Raw genomic sequence first — 23,847 nt, 5'->3', positions numbered from 1 at the left:
CTTGCCATTATGCTTATATATAAAATGAGCATTTTTCTGTTATTAAATGCTCTTTAATGCTTTAATGGATACATTATATTTTTTTGATTGTTTGTTTGTTTGTGACCAGTAAGGGGATCGCAACCCTTGGTGTGGTGGCGCCCGCACTGCGCTCAGCCAATGAGCACACCAGCCAACCCTATATAGGATCCGAACCCGGGGCCTCGGCACTCCCAGCGCCGCACTCTCCCAAGTGAGCCACAGGGTCGGCCCAATACATTGTATTTTTAAATGTGTAATGGATACACTGTATTATGTATATACAAATGTACTATAATTCACTTGGTTATTCCCCAAATGCTGAATTTTGTTTCCCTATGCACATCTTCTTACCTATCATGCATTTTGTAGAAAGCTACTTTGAAATCAACCCCATCCAAATTAATTTATACCCTGACTGTTCTCCTCTATCTTCCCCTCCCCCTAAAATATCAGAAGAGAATAAAACACTATAAGCATTTTACGGTAAAATCCTCTTTGTGTGTAAAGCCATTTCAGAGGCAATGTTGGGTTTATGAAGTAACTTGACTAATGGACAAAAGATAATTTCCCATTATCATAATATATTTTTAAAAACAAAATGCCTAGGGCTAAATTGACAATTTCTAATTATGAGGAATAACCCTGATCCCTTCAAAGTGGGGTTTCTAGATGTTATGGGGTATTACTACCTAAATAGGATGCAATGCTAATGTCTATAGTGAGATGGTAAGGTAATGCATAAAACATAGAAAACCAGGATAAGTTTCAATTGGTATTTGAGAAATGCAGATTTCAACACTGTCTTTGGGTGCTTTTGAATTAAGTTCTCTGGCTTTATTTTTCGGGTTAAAATAATTAAAATGTATACTTTCTTGAATTTCCAGCCCTTGTCAACAGATATGATCAAGAAACATGTAAAAAAAATGTTTACCTTCACAGTCAAAGAAATTAACATTAGAACAAGATACTAATATCTTACCTATCAAGTTTACAATGACTAAAAAATTATAGTATTTTGTATTAGCAAGAATGCAGGGGTGGGAAGTACCTTTCTGAAAAACAATTTGGCAGTATATTTCCTCTCAATCAGAGGTCCCACAAATCTCCAACTACATCTAAACTGCAGTCTGCACTCTTAGGAGGAGTTATCCTAGTGCTGATATAATCCGAATATAGCTACTATTTAACAGATGCAGCAACAGCAAATATTTGGGGCCAATTACTGTTACTTCAAATTTTAAACTTCTGAACGTTTTTTCTAGTAAACAAAGAATTAGATGTCTACTATACACAAAGGCTGTAACAATTTCCTGAATAGCTCTAGGTAGCTACCTCAATGAAAAAGCACTATTATGGAAGAAAACTATACAAAAGTAAGTCATTCCACTTAGAGGCTTAATGACCTGCCAAATAATATAGGGACTTCATAAATTCATATCTGAAGTTATGGATATCCTGTTTCACACATATTCATTTCCCTGAGATCAAATAACTCACTATTATATATCTAAAACATTACCTGTTGCCCAGGTGATGTGACTGAACTAGATTAGAGTATAGCTTTCACCCCATTAATAACAAACTTTACAAATGGCTTTTACTTATTTCTAAAAAAATAAAGATGCCTGCCTACAAAGGGACATGTAAAACAGTTATGTGATTTTTTTGTTAACCAAGTATCTCACCTCCTTCTGACTTTGTTAACCAGGCTCAAAACATCACGGTAAACTCTAACTTCAGTTTATCCCCTAATATCCATCCAGATATTTACCTAGTCCTAAAAGTTACAAATATAAAATAGCTACTGTCAGTACACTTCTTCCCATTCTCACTGCCACCATTCATTCAAGCCCTCAATCCTTCGTCCTGGACTCCCAAAATATCTTCCTGCCTCCTGTCTCTACCATTCCATTCCATCCTATGCAACAATACCTCCTAGAGGTGTGTGTGACTTCCCTACTCAAAAATCTTCAGTAGAATTTTTAATGATACAGGAAAATGCTCAAGATAGAATGAAAAAACCAAACAAACAAATAAACCCACAAGCCAAAAGTGTGTGTGTGTGTGTGTGTGTGTGTGTGTGTGTGTGTGTGTGTGTGTGTATACATACCAGTGTCTCAGTTTTGTCTAAAAAGCATGTTGTATATATGTATGGGTGCAAATATAAATGCAAACACACACACCCATATGTAATAGGAATATAAGGGGGGCCAGGATACACATCAAATGTTAACAGTAGTCATCTCTTAATGGTAAGGCTATGGTTATTTTTTTCAATTTATTTTTACAATAAACAAATTTGTAGTAAAGTCTCTTTTAGTAAAGTGCCTCGACAAGCCATCTATAATGAACATATAGTTAATGTTACAGTCATTAAAATATTTAAGGAACATTTCATATGCTCCCCATTACCATTGAGTCAAACTCCTCACCCTAGAGTTCAAGGCCCTCCTCATTCTGACCCCTATTTCCTCCCTAGTCTTAGTACTTATGTTCCCAAGTGTAAGTTGGGGTCCTTAGGGACCAGACTCGATCACTCACACTGTTCCTTGAGCAGATACAGCTTTTTTTGGTGGCTGGCCAGTATGGGGATCTGAACCCTTGACCTTGGTGTTATAACATCACACTATAATCAGCTGAGCTAACTGGTCAGTCCCTGCTATAGCTTTCAAACTCTGTTTTGCTCCTAACATTCACTCTGCCTGGAATGTGCTATCTTCCCATTTCCAGCCATCAAGATCCTATGTGTTCTTTAAGGTCTATGTCTAATGTCTAGAAAGAGCAAATACTACCACACATCTTGACCTTGTCCAGAGGAGACATCATTAACTGACTTCTATGAATCCAGACTCCTTCTCAAAATCCTCAATTAAATGGCATGAGGCAGTCCTTACTAATCAACCCATGTTGACACACAAATGAAACTTATCTGCCATTCCTGTAGCAATCTGATGCAATTGCCCACTTCTTCCCTACCCATATAATTCTTTGTACTCTTATGGAGCTTATCTCCTCTACCTTCTATTAAGAATCATTCACTTAATTGTCTTATCTCCCTTTCCTATTACACTTTAATCTGTACAAGGATAGTAATTATGTTTTATTCATCTTCATATCCCCTTTAGAGGCTTGCAGTCACTCTAATAGTTGCTGAACAGGATTCATTCTTTTGCTATTATCTCATCACTCAAAATGGCTTTTTGAAAGCTTTATTTTAAAACAATTAAATCTTTCTTGAAGGACAAATTAATCCAAGTTTATTTCATCAATTTTAGCTAACATTTCTGCTTTAATTTAATATGGCATTACCTTATATCACATGATAGCCAACAGAATACAAGGCAGGGGAGATGACTGCGATAAGAGAATTGAACCCATTTTGAGGGTCTTATATCCAAAAAGCTACTGTATTGTAAAGAATTTCTTTAAAAAAACCTTTTTAATTTTAAAAATAAAAAAAGGAAAGCTATTGTATTGAACAACTACATTTTTGGATTTTTTTCCTATCAGTCTCCTTAATCAAAAACAAAATGCTATTTCTGACAAAAGAGAAACTACGGGACTCAGCTTCAAAAATACACATTGCTTACGAAAGGAAATGTGTTAAAAAAAAAAAAAGAAAAAAAAAGAGAGAGAGAGAGAAAACATGTAAAGATGAAAATGAAAACAAAAGCTAAATATCAAGGAAGGTATGAACAAAGTTAGGCAGGTAGTCTAGTAAAATCACAAGAATTTTCTACCTAAATCAGAAATCCAGTTCAAGAGACATGGGTAGAGAAAAAGCTAGTAGTACAGTAAGACTTACACTGCCATCTAGAGGTTAAAGTCTAGATGGTTTTTCTCCTCAATCAGTCAAGGGCTGTTAATTTACCATTAACTATCATAGAGAGGTAGGACAGAATAGGCTTTATAATGGAAGCCAGACAAATAACCCTGATGTCAGGCCACGAAAATGAATACCCAGGGTATGAGAGTCACTATTAGGCTCTCCCTCCCTTCCTTCATAGATTAAAATTAACCATCAACACAGCTAACTCTTCTTCAGAATTTAATCTAAATGCAAAATAATTTGGAAATATAAATAGCCATTTTGCCAAAAACCACATGCCTAGAGGGTAGAGACATCTACCATACCACAGGCTAGATTAAAAGCAGAAGCTTTTTTGGTACCAACACCAAAGAAAGTTACACCAAATAGTTTCTGGTACAGACAACTTCATCAATGTAGATTAATGGGATAAAGTATCAGGTTTGAATGCAGAAGTCTCAATCTTTTTACAATAAAATGTTGCTCTAAAAACTACAGTAGGTGATTAAATTTAGCCAAATAACAGTCCTACTGAAACTGCTTAATGAATATATAGGATTAGACTATAAATTAGCAGAAGCAATTACTTATAATGAAGTAAGCTAAATTCCTTAAAGCCTTTTTAGAGGGTAATATGAGGATACTTTAAAAAGTTCACGAAAAATGGAATGAAAAGGTAATATGAATCTTTCCGCAAACTTTTTGAAGACCCCCCTCTTATACTTAGTGTGAACTGATTTACGTTTAAGCGCATCTACAAACATTCCACAACTAACACCATACTTAAACACTTTCTCCCTAAGAGCAGGAAGAAAAGGATGTCCACTTCTGCCACTTCCATTTAACACTGTACTGAAATTTCTAGCCAGGGCAATTAGGCAAGAAAATGAAATAGAAATAAGAAGCACCCGACTGGAAATAAAGAAGTAAAATTATCTCTACTTACAAATGACGATTCTATATATAGAAAACTGTAAGTAATCTACTAAAACATTATTAGAACTAATAAACAAGTTCAGAAAGTTACAGGACACAATCAATATACAAAAATTAATTGTATTTCTCAGCAGTAGCAATGAGCAAACAAAATAAAACTAAGAAAACAAGTCAATTTATGATAGCATCATAAAGAATAAAGTGCTGGCCAGTTTGCTCAGCTGGTTAGAGCATGGCCTTGTAACACCAAGGTCAAGGGTTTGGTTCCCCATACTGGCCCGCTGCCAAAACAAAACAAAAAAAGAACAAAATACTTGGGAATAAATTTAACAAAAGATGTGTAAAACTTATACGTGAAAACTACAAAACATGCTGATGTTAGATTTAATTTCTTTAATTTAAAAAATTAAAGAAGACCGAAATAAATGTAAAGACACACCACGTTCATAGATCATCTTAATGTTATTAAGATGGCAGTACTCCCCAAAGTGATTTACATATTCAATGCTATTCCTATTAAAATCCCAGTGGACTTCACTACAGCAATTCATGAGCTAAAATTCCTACAAAAATTCAAAGGACTCAGGAGAGCCAAAACAATCTTGAAAAACTCACACATCCCAATTTCAAAACTTACTACAAAGCTACAGTAATCAAGACAGTGAGGTACTGGCATAAGAAAAGACATATGGATCAATGGAACAGAATTGAGAGTCCAAAAATAAATGCTCACATTTATGGTCAATTGACTTTCAAAAAGGATGCCAAGACAATTCAATGCGGAAAGAATAGTCTTTTCAACAAATGGTACTGAGACAACTGAATATCCACATGCAAAAGAATAAATTTGGATCCGTATCTCATACCACATACAAAAATTAATTTAAATGGATCAAAGACCTAAATGTAAGTGCTAAAACTATAAAATTCTTTAAAGAAAACAGGAATAAATTTTTAAGACCTTGGGTTAGGCAATGGTTTCTTAGGTATGACACCAAAACATAAGCAACAAAAGAAAAAATAAATTGAACTTTATCAAAACTTAAAACTTTGTGCTTTAAAGAACACCATCAAAAAAGAAAAAAGACAACCCACATAATGAGAGAAACCTTCTGCAAACTATATGTCTAAGTGACCTGTTTGTAGAATATATAAAGAACTCTTAAAATTCAATAATAAAAACACAATGAATCCAATTTAAAAATGGGCAAAGAATCTGAACAAGTAGATCTCCAAAGAAGATATACAACTGGCCAATAAGCACATACAAATATGTTCAACATAATTATTAATAGGCAAATGAAAATCCAAACCACAATAAGATACTGCTTTACAAACCCAAGGATGAATATGTTAATAATTTTTTTAAAAGGACAATAACAAGTATGGGCAAGAATGTGGCAAAGTTGGAACCCTCATATGCTGTTGATGGGAGTGTAAAATGGTTCTGCTAGTTTGGAAAACAGTCTGACAGGTCCTCAAAAGGGCAGATATAGAGTTACCATATGACCCAGAAATTCTACTTCTATTTATAAACCCAAGAGAATGAAAACTTAAGGTCCACTCAAAAAATTGTACATGACTGTTCATAACAGCATTATTTATTCATGCTAACTGAATAGTAGAAACAACCAAAATGCCCATCAACTGGTGGATAAATATAATGTTGTATATCTATACAATGGAATATTATTTGCTCATAAAAAGAATGAAGCACTGATACGTGCTACAACATAGTCGAACACTGAAAACACAATGTTAAGTGAAAGAATCAAGTCACAAGAGACCACATATTATGTATGATTCCATTCATATGAAATGTCCAGACTAGGCAAATCCATAGAGACATAAAGCAGATCAGTGGTAGCCTAGGCCTGAGGAGTTAAAGGAGAGGTGATGAAAATGTTCTAAAGCTGATTGTGGTGATGACTGCATAACTCTGTGAATATACTAAAAACCACTGAATTGCACACAATAAATAGGTGAATTGTAGGGTGTATGAATTACATCTCATAAAGATATTACCAAAAATAAAAATAAATGCATCAGAGCCCCCAGGGTTTAGCCCTGGTTTCAAATGACATGATTCTCTGCTTTTCAAATTTTCATATTCTATTTAAAAATATTTCAAAGATAGCCAGTAAGTAAGTCATTAGCATGACAACCAAAAGGTTTGTAACCTTCAGAGAAAGGGGAAGGGAAATCAGAAAAGGAAAAAAATGCTGAGAATCAGTACTCAACAGGATTCACAATAATTCAGTGGGTCTTAGGAATAAAGGAGCAATGTACCATGGCAACTTTCTAAATCGGAATCATGCCCCAGTCATAAAAGTAATGAAATAGAGTTCAAGGAGAAGATAAAACCAAGCAATTGACAACAAGGTTCACACTATATTTACTCTGTCTGGTTGAGCATCCACTGTCATAAGAGAAGAAACTCCAGACATGACATCTTCAAATGTTACTTCTCATCACTAAAACACCAACTACTCAGAAAAAGACAAATTTCTAGAAACTTCCACCTTTTCAGTTTTAAGTAAATGGACTTCATTAAGAAAATTCCATCACTTTACCTGAAGGCAATCAAACAGCAAAGACACACTGCACACTTACTATACATCAGGTACTCTATGGGCTACAAAGGCAGTCCAAAAATATCATTCTTACCTTAAAAAGTTACATCAATCCAAGGGATAAGACACATACCAAAATCTTCAAGAAGAATGGTAAAAGTGCCTTACAAATGAAATAAACAAACTGTTCTAGGAGCAATTTGGGAGGCCAGGAGAGACCTCAAATTCTAGATCAGGGATGAAAAAGGAAAGGCTGATGAAAGAGAGCTTTTTGAGAGGGAAGGGAAAAAAAAAAAAAAACCCCAGCATGAACAGAACTAAGAAGATGGGGAAGTGTTCAAAAAAAAAGCAAGGATTTCAAATGGGAATATGGTGTTTGGGGAGGGGAGAAGTCAAGTATGAAGGCTAGAGAGATTAGGCTATCACCAGAGTGTAGAGGATTTTGAATGACATACTAAGGTGTCTGAATTTTATCATACTAGCAATGACTTATCAGCAAAGAACAAACAGAAGCAAATGGTACTTCAGAAATATTAATCTGGCAGTAGTAGACAAGACGAAGTGGAATGGGGTAGTTGAGAGGCAGGAAAACCAGTTAGAAGGTGACTATAGTATTTCAGTAAAAGGACACTGAACTCAGATGGAACTAACAGAAATGGAATTCTTTACAAGCTAAGGAAGAGTTTTACAATTTTTCATATTTCCATATATTTCAAGAGAATTTCATATTAATTAACTGACCAAATCAAGCTAAGGGGACCTGATCACCTGAGAGGCTATAAATGCCTTTAAGAAAAGTTATTGCATTCCAAAATCTGCGCACCAAAAGATTTATCTGAGGCTTAGTCATGTACCAAATCATAGGTAGGGTTCACCTTGCAAAAGACACAATCCAGTTATTATCAGCCCTAGAAGGTTCACATTATTTCTACACTAACATCTAACACTGTTCTTGGAAAGTGACAAACAATCATCTTTTGAGGGAAAATACTTTATGCATTTTTTTTCTTTCCATCATCTTTATCAGTACAGGTCCTTGGGGATTCATCAGTTCCTACTGCTTATTTTTCATCCATGTCATCCTCTCAATTAATGCAGGAAAGAGGGTTGAGACATAGAAACACCAGATTAGGGTGTCAAGTAAAAGCCAACCCCTAGAGTAGATGAATAATCTATTCTTTAAAAAAAAATCTTGCTTGTATGCAAATCACTACACAATAAAACAAAGAGAGGCTGAATCCAAGAAGTCCAATATACATCAATGTAAGTATTTCCAATTCTAAATTTAAAAATTACTTTTTTATGTCCCCTAAATTTACTATGGTCAAGGAAAATGGCAATCAGTTGAAAAGCACTACTACAGAAGTTGAAATAATGCTAAATTCTGAAATAGAAAATAATTTTGAAAAATCTTAGCTGTGTTCATGGAACTCATCTGGCAGAAACAATTATTTTTGTTGTACAGTTTTGGTTCAGTGCTTAAAGTAGCTGAGTTAGGTGACTTTAAACCCCCATCTCCAAAGCCTTAAGTTTTTAGAAATACAAACACTTATCAGTAATAACAGCTTTAATTGTGTGGATTAAAAAACAAAAATAAAAACAAAAAAACATGCCAAGTTTTTGATTCTATGGAAGCCCATTGGAATAGACTTTATTGATTCTTAGGGAACTGATTCATTCTGAAAACTAGTAAATAAAGAGAATCGTTTATTCTGTCATTCCAGTAAAAACTGTTTTCAAAGTAACCAAATAGTTGATAAGATAAAGTCCTTTATAGAAAAACTCTAGCCAATAAGAAGGAATGACAGAATTAGAATATCACCATCTTGCAACCTATAATGAAATAGTGGATCTAGACAGTGATCAAAGGCTGCCACTCTGGGTGTATGGCTAATGGAGAATTTTATCAGACTGATAATACCTTTATCCATTATTAGCCTTATTATCACAAAAAGAGAGATAAGCAGACATAATGTACCTTCTGATGGATGTACACAACACCACCTATGAAATATTCTTGCCAAAATAAAAATAAAAAATCAAGCCTGTATCTGTACAAGCTTCTAGATCTAACTACCAGGAAATAAAAAAGGATAAATAAACATGTTAAGTACTATCACAGGGATGTATGTAATCAATGAAATCCAGAATGTGGAAAATTCTACAGAACAAATGACTGGGTTTAATAAATGACAAGGGAAAATAAAAGGTAGGTGGAACTATGACAAGACTAAACAAGACTTAAGAGACATATCAATAAAATATGGTATATGAACCTTACTTAGATCCTGACTCAAACATACGAACTGTATAAAGACATTTGTGAGTCAACCAGGGAAATAGGAACCCTGATTGGCCATTTAATATTCAGTGCATTAAAATTTTTTAGGCATAATAATGGAATTGTGGTTATACTTAAAAAAAGAATTGTCTTTTGGAAACACATAAGTTATTCTGCAATAAAGTAATATGATGTCTAGGATTTGCTTTAAAATAACTATAGGAGGTTGTCATAAGTGAAACAAGATTGGCCATATGTTGATTATTGAAGCTGGGTCATGGGTACATGAGGTCATTGTTCTGTTCTCTCTACTTTGGTATATGTTTAAAATTTTCCATAGTAAAAAGTAAGACAAAATATTTCATTTCCTTTCTCAGTAGGGAAGCAGAAAAAGAAAACCAAGCAGAGGGAACAAAGCAATTTCAGCTACAACTAACTACAGTTAATACTCACATTGCTGACAAATACGTTTGGTAACAGCATCTTCTTGATAAAACTTGCATAAAATTTATTTCATTAAAAAATGGACACAGATAAAGGATTGATCATTATGATCATTACAGCATTTATTATCCAAAGCTAGAAATAAAATCAAGTAATTCAATATTATAAAAGCCTCCCATTCATAAATTTAATAATCACTGATTTGCCTTTTCATCATAAACCCTGGAAATCCATGATGTAAATGGTAATTAGTAATTTTACCAAGGCATAAACTTTAATCACAAGAAATAAATCACCAGTATACCAGAGGAGTTAGATAACAATGAGTGAACCTAGCAGACCACCTAGCAACCACATCTCAAATTCTCTATTCCTCGATTCATGAAGAGATTAAAACTGTTTTCTCAGCATAACAAAACCATCTGCTGATGACAGTAAAGGAAATAAAGAAAGGACAAGGAGGGCTAAGGAACTGATTACTGTTAGTCAAAAATAGAAATTTTAAATTAAATTTTAAAAAGAAATGTTGAATTTGGCTGTAACTTAAATCAATGATGTGAACATATCCACCACATGCTCTATATGATCTAAAGAAACAAGAACAATAACTTATAAACTATTTTGAGGATTGGTCCAATCAGTGCAAAACCTACATTTTTGAAGAAAAATATATAAACTGCAGTAGTATTCTCAAATTGTAAATTCATGAAGGTCATAAGAGGTACCCCTTGAGTATTTATGTTGAATATCCACTGTATTTATGTTGAATATCTCTTCTTTCAATTACAAAATGAGAATTTTCTATAATTCCTTTTCCAGCTTTATAATAAACACAGTATAAGAAGGACCACAATTTATAAAAAAAAATTTTAAACTAAAAGAATGGAGAGCTAACAGGCATAAATGAGAAATTTTTTAAAGTATTACTCATGGTAGCAGATATGTTCTTGGTCTGTCATATATTCCTTCCTTTAGGGAACCAATTCTTCCCTCCCATTCCATGTAATGTGGGTCAGACTATTCCTTCTCATCCGTGTCTGCACCCAGGGCCCAAACCTGGTCCATCAGAGTGCTCCATGCTACTCGGCCAAAGGACTGGTTCAAGGATGGGTATATGAGCCAAGATAGAACAGTCAGTCTTCCCCAGGAACTTTCTTTTGGAACATTCAAAAAAGACATTCTTTTTTCCTTTGAGATCATAGAAATTTAAAGACACATAAACTGGTACTCCTTTTGGCCACCTTCCCCAGAGCTAAGAAAAAGCTATCTGCAGCAACAAAGAATAAAAAACTAATGCATGAGTGAAGCAGAGTCTTGAAATGCAAAACAAAAGCAAGAACAAAAGTATATTCGAATGACATCAGTAAGACTCATGGATATAGATATCCTCAAAGCTACTTCCACTCCTGGACTTTTAATTTATGTGATCTAATAAAAGTCTCTCTCTGCTTAAGCTAGTTTGAGTTGATGTTCTATAGCTTAAAATGGAAAAGTTTCCAATATATTTTTACTGAACAGAGATAAATAATTTACCTATTAAATCCAGTAATTATTCCAGCACCCTCTATCATAAAAGGCATATTTTAGATTATATTGACTTCTTACCTTCAAAACACTTATCTTTTCCCTAACAAAGGTACTTTTTAAATTATAACTAAGACTCGTCATAGAACACACAACATGTAACCCTGAATAAATGTGATCTGGGTACTCACACTCATCCAGCCCCAGCTGATAGGCCAGGTTCTGTAAGCCTCGTACCTTCTCCATCAAATTAGCCGTGGTGAGGCTCCCCAGTTCTGAAACAGAATCATTTATTTCAATACCATTTCTTTCTATTACTTCTGCAGCAACAACTCATTTGGGCTGGGAATCCTTATAAAAAAGTTTTCAAGCTTAATTCCTATTGAATGAGTAGAAAATAAATCCATATCTCTTCTCCCCCAATCTTACACACATACTCATACACATAGGCACACACAAATTAGTGAATTTTTCCACTACTGCAAAATGTCTCAGATGAACTTACCCACTTAATGAGAGAAGAATTAGCATAAACAAAATAATATACTCTGTTTTATCCTGAGGATTCATTTATAATACTCATTTTGACTATCATACGAAATGAATACACCTTTAAAATATGAAACCTTGCAATTTGACATAGCAATGAGAAAACCATGCAGACAGATCTCTGCCTTGCAAAACGGACATTGTTTCCACTGTCCCCATTATTTCAATTAACAATAAAATAGCGATGAAACAATTACTATTCCTCATTTCTCTAAGTTTAGAAAACAAAGACTAAATATAATATAATCCAAACTTCCTGTTCAAATCAAATTCCTATAAAAAAAATTTAAGTTTACCAGGTAAAAACACAGTATACTTAAAATAAAAACTTACTTTCCTAAATTTTTATTTAAATAGCATTCAATTCCTTTTAGGTTTAAGACACAGGCTAATTTGCATGGAATATAATGCTATGATCCCTCACTAAAAATTTAAAGTTTCCTTAGGAAATGTATGCTAATGAGATATTACATAAATATCTGTTTGGAAATTTAGAACAATGAACACGAGATGCTCTTGAGACTTAATTTTTCTATGGCTGGAAGAGGGAATCTGTATTTAAGCATTTCATGCAGAACAATAAATTTCTTCTGTAATCAAATAAAGGTATTTTTTCTCCCATTTATCATGCTGCAGTCATTATCTTTATCTAACATAAGAAGACTTTCTTGATCTGTTCATTTGCTTAAATAGCTCAAGAATCCCAGGTTTTTACCTTAATTTCAGTCTATTACTTCACAACCTTCATGAATTTTATCATTACTTAAAATAAATAAAGTAGAGCAAAACCAAGGAAAATTAATGTTTTTAATTTAAATTTCCCCTTTGTGATTGAGTTCCAAATCATTTATCAAATAACAATATTCACTACTTATAGTATTCTTTATGGAAGAAATTGATGGGATAGAAAGAAATAAAAAACAGGTCTTAACCAACTAAGGAATTGTTATATCATAGTAGTGACAACAATATATGGCAATAAATCCTAAAATAAGTCACTTGTGTTATAATGAAAAGAGACTAGACCTAAAATAAAAGACAGAGTTTAAATTTTAACTCTCTCTAATAAATCTTGGTTAAGTTAACCTCTGAAACTTGGATATCAACATACCTAACTCACAGGATCTTTATGAGAATTAAATGAGAAAATTTATGTGAGAGATTTTTGTTAACTGTAAGCATTATATAAAATAAAGTTAATATTAAAAGAATTTAGCAGCAGCAGAATTTAGTGTGATTGAGTCCTGAATTGGCAGGATTTCCACATATGGAAAAAGTAGAGAAAGACATCCCAGACATGAAGAACTATGAATAAAGATGATTAAGTGCTCAGTTCGAAGTGTACTGGTATGGGAATAGTGAGAGAAAAATTGGAAAAGTGGTTTATGGAGGAACATAAATGACAGGTTAAAAGTTAGAGGTCACCAGCATCACTTACCTTTCAACATGTCGATGTCATCACGTTCTATTTCAGCCATCCATTTGGGTGGAGAGCTAGTAATAGGCTGTCAGAAAATAAGAATATATCCACTCAGATACATACAAAGTGTGAAAAGACCCTATTCTTCCTTCTTGTAAGAAATGTATCTTGTCACACAGCCTTCAGGTTGTTTGAAAATATTGGCAAATTATAATTACAAAAACCCAGATTTCTCCAGATTCAGGTATGGCCAACAAATAGTCTTTTTACAAAATAATACTGCTCATCTTTAAAATTAGTCTCAGAGAAATGATATTGGAATTAGGTGTGACTACTATTACTGTTTTATACATAACAAGTTAGTATAGCAATGAAAGAAATTACTTGAAATTCAGTTCTGATAAAAGCCTCCAACTGAACTGTTTGAAACAATAATCAGTAAGTAACATTCTCTGGCAGAGGAAAAGATTCAAAGAATCAAGAATGAGAAAATCCTCAATTTAAGTGAGAAAAAACAGGATGGTTATCACTTGAAATTTCATAATTTTATGGTAGAAGTTTTAGAAAACTTAAAAATTTTAAGAAGTTTAAGAATTTTCAGAAGTTTTTAACCCTAGTTGCACATGAGAATCACCTATGTAACTTTAAAAATATACAAATGCCTTGGCCACACCCCAAATGTTCCTTTAGAATATCAAGGGTTAGGGAGGATCCAGTGCAGAGAACAGAGCAAGGGACTCCACATATGTATTTTGTGAAGCTCAACAGATGCACACAGATGTTTCTGTGAAACAGGTAGGGGTAGGGTTGAGAAACATTACTTCAGCTTTGAGCCCTGCTCTTTTTTTTTTTTTTTTTTAATAAAATTTACTCAGTGCTATAGGTTAAATGTGTACCCCAAAGGTTCACATATTGGAAACTTAATCCCCACTGTAACAGTGTTAAAAGGGTGGGAAGTGCAATTATGGTAATGGAAAGGTGGGGCACTTAAGAGGTGATTAGATTGTGAAGACTGTGCCTTCATAAATGGATTGATACCTTCATGGAGTAATGGGCATGGTTTTGATGGCTTTAAAAGGGGAGTGAGTAAGAAGGTTAATTCACTGTTGCTCAGCCCATTCACCATGTGAGGTCCTGTGTTGCTACAGAAGAAGGCCCTCACCAGATGTGTTCTCTGGACTTTGGACTTCCCAGCCTCTGAACTGTAATAAATAAATTCCATTTCTTTATAAATTACCCAGTTTCAGGTATTGTGTTATAAGCAACAGAAACAGACTAATACGCTCAGTATTATGTGACAAGCAAAACATTTTACATGCATCATGTCATTTACCTCCAAATCAACCCTATGAAGAAGGTATCATTATCCCAATCTCACAAATGAAAAAAACTCAAAGTACAGGAAGCCTATAAATCACTTGCCTCAGGTCACCTGCTAGAGAAGCCAGGATTCAAAACCCAGGTACTCTTAGTCCAGAAACCACTACAGATGTTTCTTAACTTACAATGGGGTTAGCTACTGACAAATCCATTGTAAATTGAAAATATCCTAAGTTGAAAATGTATGTAATACACCTAACCTACCAAGTATCATAGCTTAGCCTTAGTCTGCCTTAAATATGTGAAGAACACATACATTAGCCTACAGTTGGGCAAAATCATCCAACACAAAGCCTATTTTATAATAAAGTTCTGAAAATCCCCTGTAAGTTATTGAATACTGTACTGAAAGAGAAAAACAGATCAGTTGTATGGGTATGGTTTCTCATTGTAAAGTCATGTCATCCTAAGTCAGGGACCTTCTGTATTCTATACTGCCTCCCTTAAAAGATTCAAAAGTCAAACTCAATGTTTTACCCCTCGTAGGGAAAAAGACTATACCAGGGGATCTTAACCTGGGGTCCTGGGTTATTCCTGAACCCACAGAAACAAAACTCAAAGTAATTTGTATGTGCATATTTCTAGAGAAACGGTGTAGATATTTAATCAGATTTTTTTTTTAAAAAACACCATACTCTACAAGTTAAAAAAAAAAAAAAAATTCACACATTTATATTTACATCTTAAAATATTTAGTTATTTTAAATAACTAAATATATAACCAAATATAATTAACTAAACTGAAAACTAAGTATAAATGATAACGAAAGAAAATTAAATTACATACCATCTACTAAACAGAAGCTGGTCTAAAAATAATAGCTACCCTGTATTGTTTATTATGTCCTAGGCACTATGGAGAGTGTTTTACATGCAATTAGGCATTCTTTACTAAGAACTCTATGAGGTAGTTTCAGATGAGAAAACTAAGACTCAAAAATGTTAGGAAGCTTGCTCAGATCACAGAGTTAAGTTGCAGAGGCAGGACTCAAATCCAAGTGTGTTTGACTCTAAAGCTGTATGCTATCCTGAACTCCTTATGCTCAGGCCTTACTGGACGCTGAAGAAGCACAGACCAGTATTCACAGCTAGCTCCTGAACAAATTAAAGAGACCACAAAGTCAGACCCTCTGAACAAATACTCTAATGGGACCTGAAAACCTCAGGCCCAGAGGCACCTTAATATTTAATTCAGCACTTTTAACTCTAAATAATGAGTAGGGAACACTAAGCATTTAGTAAGGTACTATGAGAGTTAGATTAGAATCCCCAACTGCATGGTTTAAAAGAAAGAGCATGGACTTTGGAATCTCTATTCAAATCCTGGTCTGTCACTTTCAAGTTTTGCTGCCAGCCAGTGCTTTTAACATTGGGCCCAAATACTTTTAAGTATGGTGATAGTAGTATAGACACCAATAATCAGACTAATGGGTTCAGAGCCTGGTTCTGCTACTTACAGCCTATAAACTTGGGTAACTTCCTTGTCTGGGGATGATAACAAAAGTACCTATACCTCATATGGATTGGGAAAGATTAAATAACATATGTAAAGTACTTAGAACTGTGCCTAGCACATGGTAAGCCCCATGTAAGTGTTTGCTAACATTATTATCATCATATTTTCTTGGTTGTGGGAATATATAAGGGAAAATATTTAGAGCATCAAGCACAATGCCTGCTGCCCTGAAAGTGAAAAAGTCTGTGGCTCTAATGGATGTCTTCCTTCAGGTTTCTCATGGAGCACTAAGAAATTTCAAAATCCTCTAAGAAGGTGTAAGTTAAGATCATAATGGGTTCAGATCCCCATACCAGCCAGCCGCAAAAAAAATAAATAAATAAAATAAAATAAGGTTATAACTCATCAAATAAATAAAAGAGAAAGCTTCAAAATTATAGTTTGGGCATAAAGAGTACTGGTGTTACATTAAATATTTCAACTGCCTTACCTTAAAAAGCTTTCAAGTAGAGAAAAGAGGTTAAGAGAAAAGGTCAAAATGTCAAAATAGAGCAATCGGACAGAGGAAAACATTTTCATCAATTAACATGATGATAATATAAACAAATTTACAGGGCCGCAGTTACAAAATGATTTGAAGGCTAAAACATTGTTCTTGAAAATAAAGAAATAAAAGAGATTTGAGCTTTTAGCCACTGGCAAAACTTTGGACAAACTTCATTAGGTAAGTAAGGCATTACTTACACTTTTGAAGGAAGCTGCAAATTCAGCAACACCTGGTACTAAAAAGAAAAAAAAAATTCATTCAATAAATATTTGGGTGTTCAGGCATACAGAATTCAAATAATAAGAAAACAGCTTTGCCTTCAAGGAGCTTACAGTCTGGAAGAGAATAAATAACTATAATATTGTTTAGGTGCTCCAAGAAAGATGCCATGTGCTATGGGAGGACAAAAAGTAGAAATCTAAATCAGACCAAGAGGGCAGGAAAAGCTTGTCTGAGAAACTAATGCCTCAACTGAACTTTGAGGTTGGGTGAGAGGTGAGATATGATATCTCTTATCAGAAAGTTTAAACTTCTTTTTTAGGTATGCTGTTCTGTCAATCCAATTATTTATTTAAATGTCTCACAGGAAGAATCACATTAAGCAGAAAAATAAAAATCAGATATTTAAAAATCAAAGAATGCTCAACCTCACTAAAAAGAAATGCAAACTAAAAATAATAAAGATTAGTACTATCCAATATTGGCTAGATGTGAGAAAATGGGCACTCGTCGTACACAGTCATCCTATCCTATTCCTTATACACAAAGATCTATGAGCAAGGACATTCACTGATAAATTGTAAAACCAAAAATTGGATATAACTTAGGTTTCCAAATAGGTTATAAATACATAAACTATAGTATATCCATAAAATAAAATACATTTAATAGAATGAAGTAGACCTACACATTCCAACATAGAAAAATCCATTAATAAATTACTGGGTGGAAGGCCGGACTGTGGCTCACTTGGGAGAGTGTGGTGCTGATAACACCAAGGCCATGGGTTTGGATCCCTATATAGGGATGGCCGCTTAGCTCACTTGGGAGAGTGTGGTGCTGACAACACCAAGTCAAGGGTTAAGAACCCCTTTACCAGTCATCTTTAAAAAAAAAAAAAAGAAAAAAAATTACTGAGTGGAATAAGTTAAGCTGCAGTTCATACACACATGACTACATCATTATAACAAACATAAAACTCTCTATATACTTAAAATAAATTTGTTTATCTGTATAAGCATAAAAAAGGTCAAAAGGATTTATACCAAACTATTAGCAGTGGTTAACTTTGTAAGACTGATTGAAGGAGGTGTGGAAATGCTTTATGTATCTCAGTATTATCTGAATTTATTACAGATGTAGTTTTTATTTTATTTTTTATTTTTTTATTTTTTTGTGACTGGTAAGGGGATTATGAACCCTTGGCTTGGTGTCGCCCGCACCGCGCTCAGCCAGTGAGCGCACCGGCCATCCCCATATAGGATCCGAACCCGCGGCGGGAGCACCGCTGCGCTCCCAGCGCCGCACTCTCCCCAGTGAGCCACAGGGTCGGCCCACAGATGTAGTTTTTAAAAATAATTAATGGGGATAGCATAGCCTCCTAGCTCAGTTGGTTAGAGAATTGTGCTGATAACACCAAGGTCAAAGTTCAGATCCCTGAACTGGCCAGCCACCCCCAAAAATCATAATAATAATTATTGTTTAAAGGCTCACTATCATCTCCTTAGTGATACTTTATTCCTAAAAGATTAAAACACCAAACAGTTATTCCTGACACTGGACCTTGGTTACTTCTCTTTGAAGTAAAATAAAACTTTAATCATTACAGTTAAATGATAACTCTTCAAAAGTCTCCCTAAAGAACACTGGTTCTCCTGCATCAACTCTGATATAGAAGCAAAAACTTACATTGTTCTGGCCAAAGATCAGGTGAGGCACGGTCAAGTTTTTCAAAACTTAACAAAGATGCTTCCAGATCTGTCCCTAGAACAAAACACCCAGATAAGCACAGAAGAGATGAAACACATTAATTTATATTTTATGACATTTCAGTGTCAAAGAACACTCGCCTGGAAGTCTACAGATTTGAGTTCTATAACTATTGATGCTACTGGGCCATGATGTAATACAAATAAATCACTCTCCTCACCAGACCTCACTCCTCCAATCTATAAAATGGGAGTGATATTTTACTGGAGTGTTTTTTTAAAAAATGAGTATCAACAAACCCACCTGCATCTTTATTCATACCTTTGGACTTTCCTCCAATTACAATCAATTAAATATCCCTGCACCCATGAAAGATAAACTCCTCTGCTAGGACTTGGGATGCCATCTTTTCTTGCTTTGTCAAGGACATCTTGAATAATCTTTCTCTTGCACCATCAGTTTCTACCTTCTCTAGGCTCATGCTCCAGCAAGCCTGCTCTAGAATATCCCTTCTTTAAAAAAACTCTCTCATGACTCCATGACCTCCTCCACACCTTCTTCACAAAGTTTTTGAGTTGTCCATTCTGTTCTCCACTTCCTCACCTCCCCCTCTCTCCTAATCTACAACAATCAGGCTTCTGTCCCTACATATATGGAAACTGCTGTTGTGAAGTTCACCTATATGTATGTTCTTAAATCCAGTGGTCACTTCTCTATTCTCTTATGTGACCTCTTTGCAACATCCATACACTGACCACTCTCCTTGAAACATTCCACTCTCAGCTCCTATGAAACCATTATGCTGGGTTTTTTCTTCAACCTCACTAACTCCTTCTCAAGTCTCCTCCTCCACTCAAACCTCATCCCAGGCTTGCTCCACTCTCTATCTCGCCTAGACCCATAGCCTTTACCTTCATCTGTATGCCAAGACTCCATATTTACACTTCCAGTCCCAAAACTTTCTCTTAAACTTCAGAGTTGTATGTGTAAGTGGCTACTTCACATCTCTCTCCATTTACATGTGTGAAAAACCCTTAAGCCTAATATGTTCAAAACCGTACTCTCCTAATCGTCCCTATCTCAAGGAATAGCACCACCACAAACCCCAATTCTCAAATCAAAAACCCAGATGTTAAAAAAAAAATTAAAATAGAAAGAAAAAAACCCAGATGTCATCCTTCATGCCTCCTTTTCCTTTACCCTTCTATAATAAGCCCATCAGTAAATCCAATAGTTTCTATCTCCAAAATATACCCTAAAACCAAATTAATCTAAAAAACCATCACTTTTCTCCTGAACTAGCCTCTTGACAGATCTCCCTGCTCCCATTCTTACCCTTCCCCCTCCCTGCCCCCAAATCTATTCTTCACAAAGTAGCCAGAACTTGATTTTTTGAAAATGTCAATGAGTTCATGTCATTCTCCAGCTTAAAGGGTTTCTTCCCAGCTAAATTTGTGAATTTATACTACCCTACCCTATAAAATCCTACATGATCTAGCTCCTGCTTAATTCTTTGACACCATTCCCCCCCCACTCTTCCCCTGCACACAGTAGGTGCTCAAATTAACAGTTGTTGAGTATTTACCGTGTGCTCAGTCTGCTAACTAGGTGGATAAATTAGTTCATTCAGTGTTATAAACAGTGGTTTTTAAAATTTTCTGGGAAAGCCACATCTTTGGAAATCTGAAAAAAAAGCTATGGACTCACTCCCCAGAAAATGTACATATGTATAAAATTTTTCAACATGCGCTTTTTTCTAAACTGAATTTGTTTTACCAAATATTCCTAGGGAATTTCCAATGGCATTTTAATTGGTAAAGAACTCAACTCTAATATTGCCTTAACTAAAACATCCAAGAATGGTAACAAAGAAAAGCTGTGTAAAACAAAATGCCAGTTTTCAAATTCCCAAGGAATGCTACTGATGGGAAGCTCAACCATAACAAAAATAAACTTATAGGCCGGCCCGTGGCTCACTCGGGAGAGTGCGGTGCTGATAACACCAAGGCCACGGGTTCGGATCCTATATAGGGATGGCCGGTTTGCTCATTGGCTGAGCGTGGTGCTGACAACACCAAGCCAAGGGTTGAGATCCCCTTACCGGTCATCTTTTAAAAAATAAAAATAAAATAAAATAAATAAACTTGTTGGGAGGGTAGGAACCAATAACCAACATGGGTGACCTTATGATACCACAGTCTGGGACATAACTCAGACTATGCTGTGAGTCTTATTCTCATAAATTTATTAAATGGCTTTAGTTGGATTTCAATTTTCTCCTTTCAAAGGAAGTTCCAGCAAATTTAGCATGAAAAAGACAAAAGAGCAAATTACTAAACTTATTTTCAAATCACCATTATTTGAATTAAATTTTAAAGACAGAGACAAGTGTAACACTAAAAATAGAAGTGAGAGAGCTAAGCAGTGGAATACTTTAGGATGACATACTTATTTAGAAGCTGAATTTAAGTTCAAAGTGCTCATCTTGATTTTGTCAGATTTAAAAGAAAACTTTAGGTGGAAGGATGAAACTGTAAGAGATGAAAATGAAATCTTAAAAACCAAGAGTGCAAATAACATGACCACGGAGATGGCTAGAAGACCAAAGGAATAATATGTTTCCAATACTCTTCCAGGCCAAAGAACTTTTCCTGGAAAAGAAATTGAGAGAAGACAGGGAAAAATCAAACTCTAGGAAAATAGTTCTAAAACTTAATGAACTAAAAATTTTAACAACAATTATCTCTACTTCTACCACTTGGCTGAGTTTTTAAAATATACATAACATAAAATTCACCATTTTAACGATTTCAAAGTGTACAGTTCAGTGGCATTAAGTATATTAACGTTGTGCAACCATCAGTATATCCATCTCCAGAACGTTTTTACCTTCCCAAACTGAAACTCTATACCCATTAAACAGTAATTCCCCATTCCTTTGGCTGACTTTTTAAATGCCATTTTGGGCGGGGGGGGGGGGGGGGGGGACGGGGGGGCAAGAGAAAGGCATTTTAGCAAGAGAGCTCCCAGGCAGGAGAATTACTTCTGACTCTGAACATCCATAATTTGTTATACAGTATGTACCTGTACTCAAAAAAAACTTAAGACTCAGTTAAAATAAGATAAAGTAATATATTATTTTTGCATATATCTAATTATTCTTTCAGTAAATGTTAATTGAAGGCCTATTGCTTGCCAGGCTCTGTGCTAAACCCTGAGATTCAACTATGAACAAGACAGACTTGCAATTTATAATCTGTCATGAAAGGGGCAAAATTAACAGAATAACTATGATGACGATGAAAATACTGAGATAGTGAATAATGGTGGAGAGGACCAACTCCAGATTATGTGTTCTGAGAAAGCCTCTTTGGGAGGCGACATCTAAAATGAAACTGAAAAAGGGTTTACATGTTCGATGCATCTTTCCGTCTCCCAAAGGACCTAGCATTACGCCTTTCATATAGCAGGTACTCAATAAAGCTCTCCTTGGCCTCAATTTACTCATTCCTGCAATGAACTTCCAAAATTACTTCCAAACACAAAATGCGTTTGTTTGAGGAGTTTAAACTACACATTAATGAAGTGGGCATGGGGATGGGGGTGGTAGAAGCAAAAACTGAGATCAAAAACGACTGTATGATTCTAACTCTATAATACAGAACCGGGTGCAAAAGCACGTGGGTATACCAAAACCTAACTGCTGCCTGAGATGACTTACATCTTAGACAACATATAAGCCGAAATTATTCTTTCACTCGGCCTGATGAAATACATAAAGCAGACACAAGAGAAGTTGCGACATGTGCAAGACTACACTAAAAAGCTCAATTCTCATGTTCCTCAGGACTCTTATTGGCGAGGGGCCGAGAAGGTCCACCGCTTCACTCGCTGCCAGGGCAACGGCCCCAAACTAAGGAGACAGGAGAGAATCATGTTTCTCTTGAGGCTCAGTCCCGGGATGAGGACAGCCACCAGCCCCTACTAGGGTTTGAGAGAATCATTCCATCCGTGCTCAATGAGAAGAGAACCGACCCCTCGAAGGGGCGCCTCGAGAAGGAGAAACCTACGGTAAGTCACCTCCTTTCCCCCCAGCAGCATCTCCCCCGTGACCCTCAGTTTCACCCAAATGGGGCTAAGGGAGGACCAGGGCAACCTCCAGTCTTTTGCCCAGAAGGGGTCCCTCGCTGGTGCCCTTCTCCAGCCTCCAGGTACACAGCGAGGAAACTGGGCACCCCTGGAGCCGCTGTGAAGAAACGGCGATCTGAACACGGGCACGGATCCCAAGGAAAAGAGATGAATGGCAAAGGAGAGGAGCCGAGGAAAGAAACCTGTGTTCGAAAGGCAGACGGAGAGTGGACGTTCCCAAAGGACCACAGAAGGAGGTTGCAAGCGAAGGATCTCTAAGCCGGTTCTTACCATCTGTGGGAGACGCCATCTTCCAACCCATGTCACGTGACGTGGTCAACCGTCGGCGGGAAAGTGAAGCTTCACAAACCACGCCTCCAAAGAGAAACCCTCTCCCAACTCGCAGCCGCGTCTCGTTTCCCCGCCCCATAGAGCAATCTTTGCCTAGCCCCGCCCCTAAGGGACCACGCCCCCCGCGCCGTTGTCCAGGTGGAAGGACTGCAAAATTCTTGAAGGGTCTTATTTACTTTCCTCAGGGAGCGGGGTGGGGCCTCGGTCGTGCCTGTAGCCAATCAGGATCCCCGGATAGGGGGCGTCTTCCCCGAGTGCTCAATGTAGAGTGCTCAAGTCAGGGACGTCTTCCCTACTTTCGCCCACAGGATTGGCTGAGGTAGGAGGGGGCGGGAGTTCTTCCGCTTCTGACCAACCACACATCCCCAGGACTGGGAATGAGGGGGTGGAGTCAGGTGTTCGGGCGAGTGATTGGGTAGAGGAAATGGTCCTCTCCACCAATGAAGAGATCCGGCACGGTGGAGGGCGAGGCCTGGCCGCGGCGGTGCTTCTAGGGAGTC

General features: G+C 36.0%; 1 protein-coding gene across 1 annotated transcript in view; it reads right to left on the bottom strand.

Annotated features, from left to right (window-relative positions):
• Nucleotides 1–23,318, bottom strand: part of LIN52 (lin-52 DREAM MuvB core complex component) — a 108,571-nt gene extending 85,253 nt beyond the window's left edge. Inside the window, exons 1-5 of the mRNA XM_063090570.1 lie at nucleotides 23,288–23,318; nucleotides 18,848–18,922; nucleotides 17,137–17,174; nucleotides 13,575–13,641; nucleotides 11,779–11,862 (exon numbers count right to left, since the gene is read on the bottom strand). Of these exons, the coding sequence (XP_062946640.1) occupies nucleotides 11,779–11,862; nucleotides 13,575–13,641; nucleotides 17,137–17,174; nucleotides 18,848–18,922; nucleotides 23,288–23,318 (295 nt within the window). The remainder of the gene's footprint in view (nucleotides 1–11,778; nucleotides 11,863–13,574; nucleotides 13,642–17,136; nucleotides 17,175–18,847; nucleotides 18,923–23,287) is intronic.
• Between the last annotated feature and the right edge of the window lie 529 nt (nucleotides 23,319–23,847).

Source organism: Cynocephalus volans, chromosome 3, assembly GCF_027409185.1.
Source record: "Cynocephalus volans isolate mCynVol1 chromosome 3, mCynVol1.pri, whole genome shotgun sequence".
Lineage (NCBI taxonomy): Eukaryota > Metazoa > Chordata > Mammalia > Dermoptera > Cynocephalidae > Cynocephalus > Cynocephalus volans.
The sequence above is the reverse complement of the archived record's forward strand: the minus strand, read 5'-3'. Positions and strand labels throughout refer to the sequence as shown.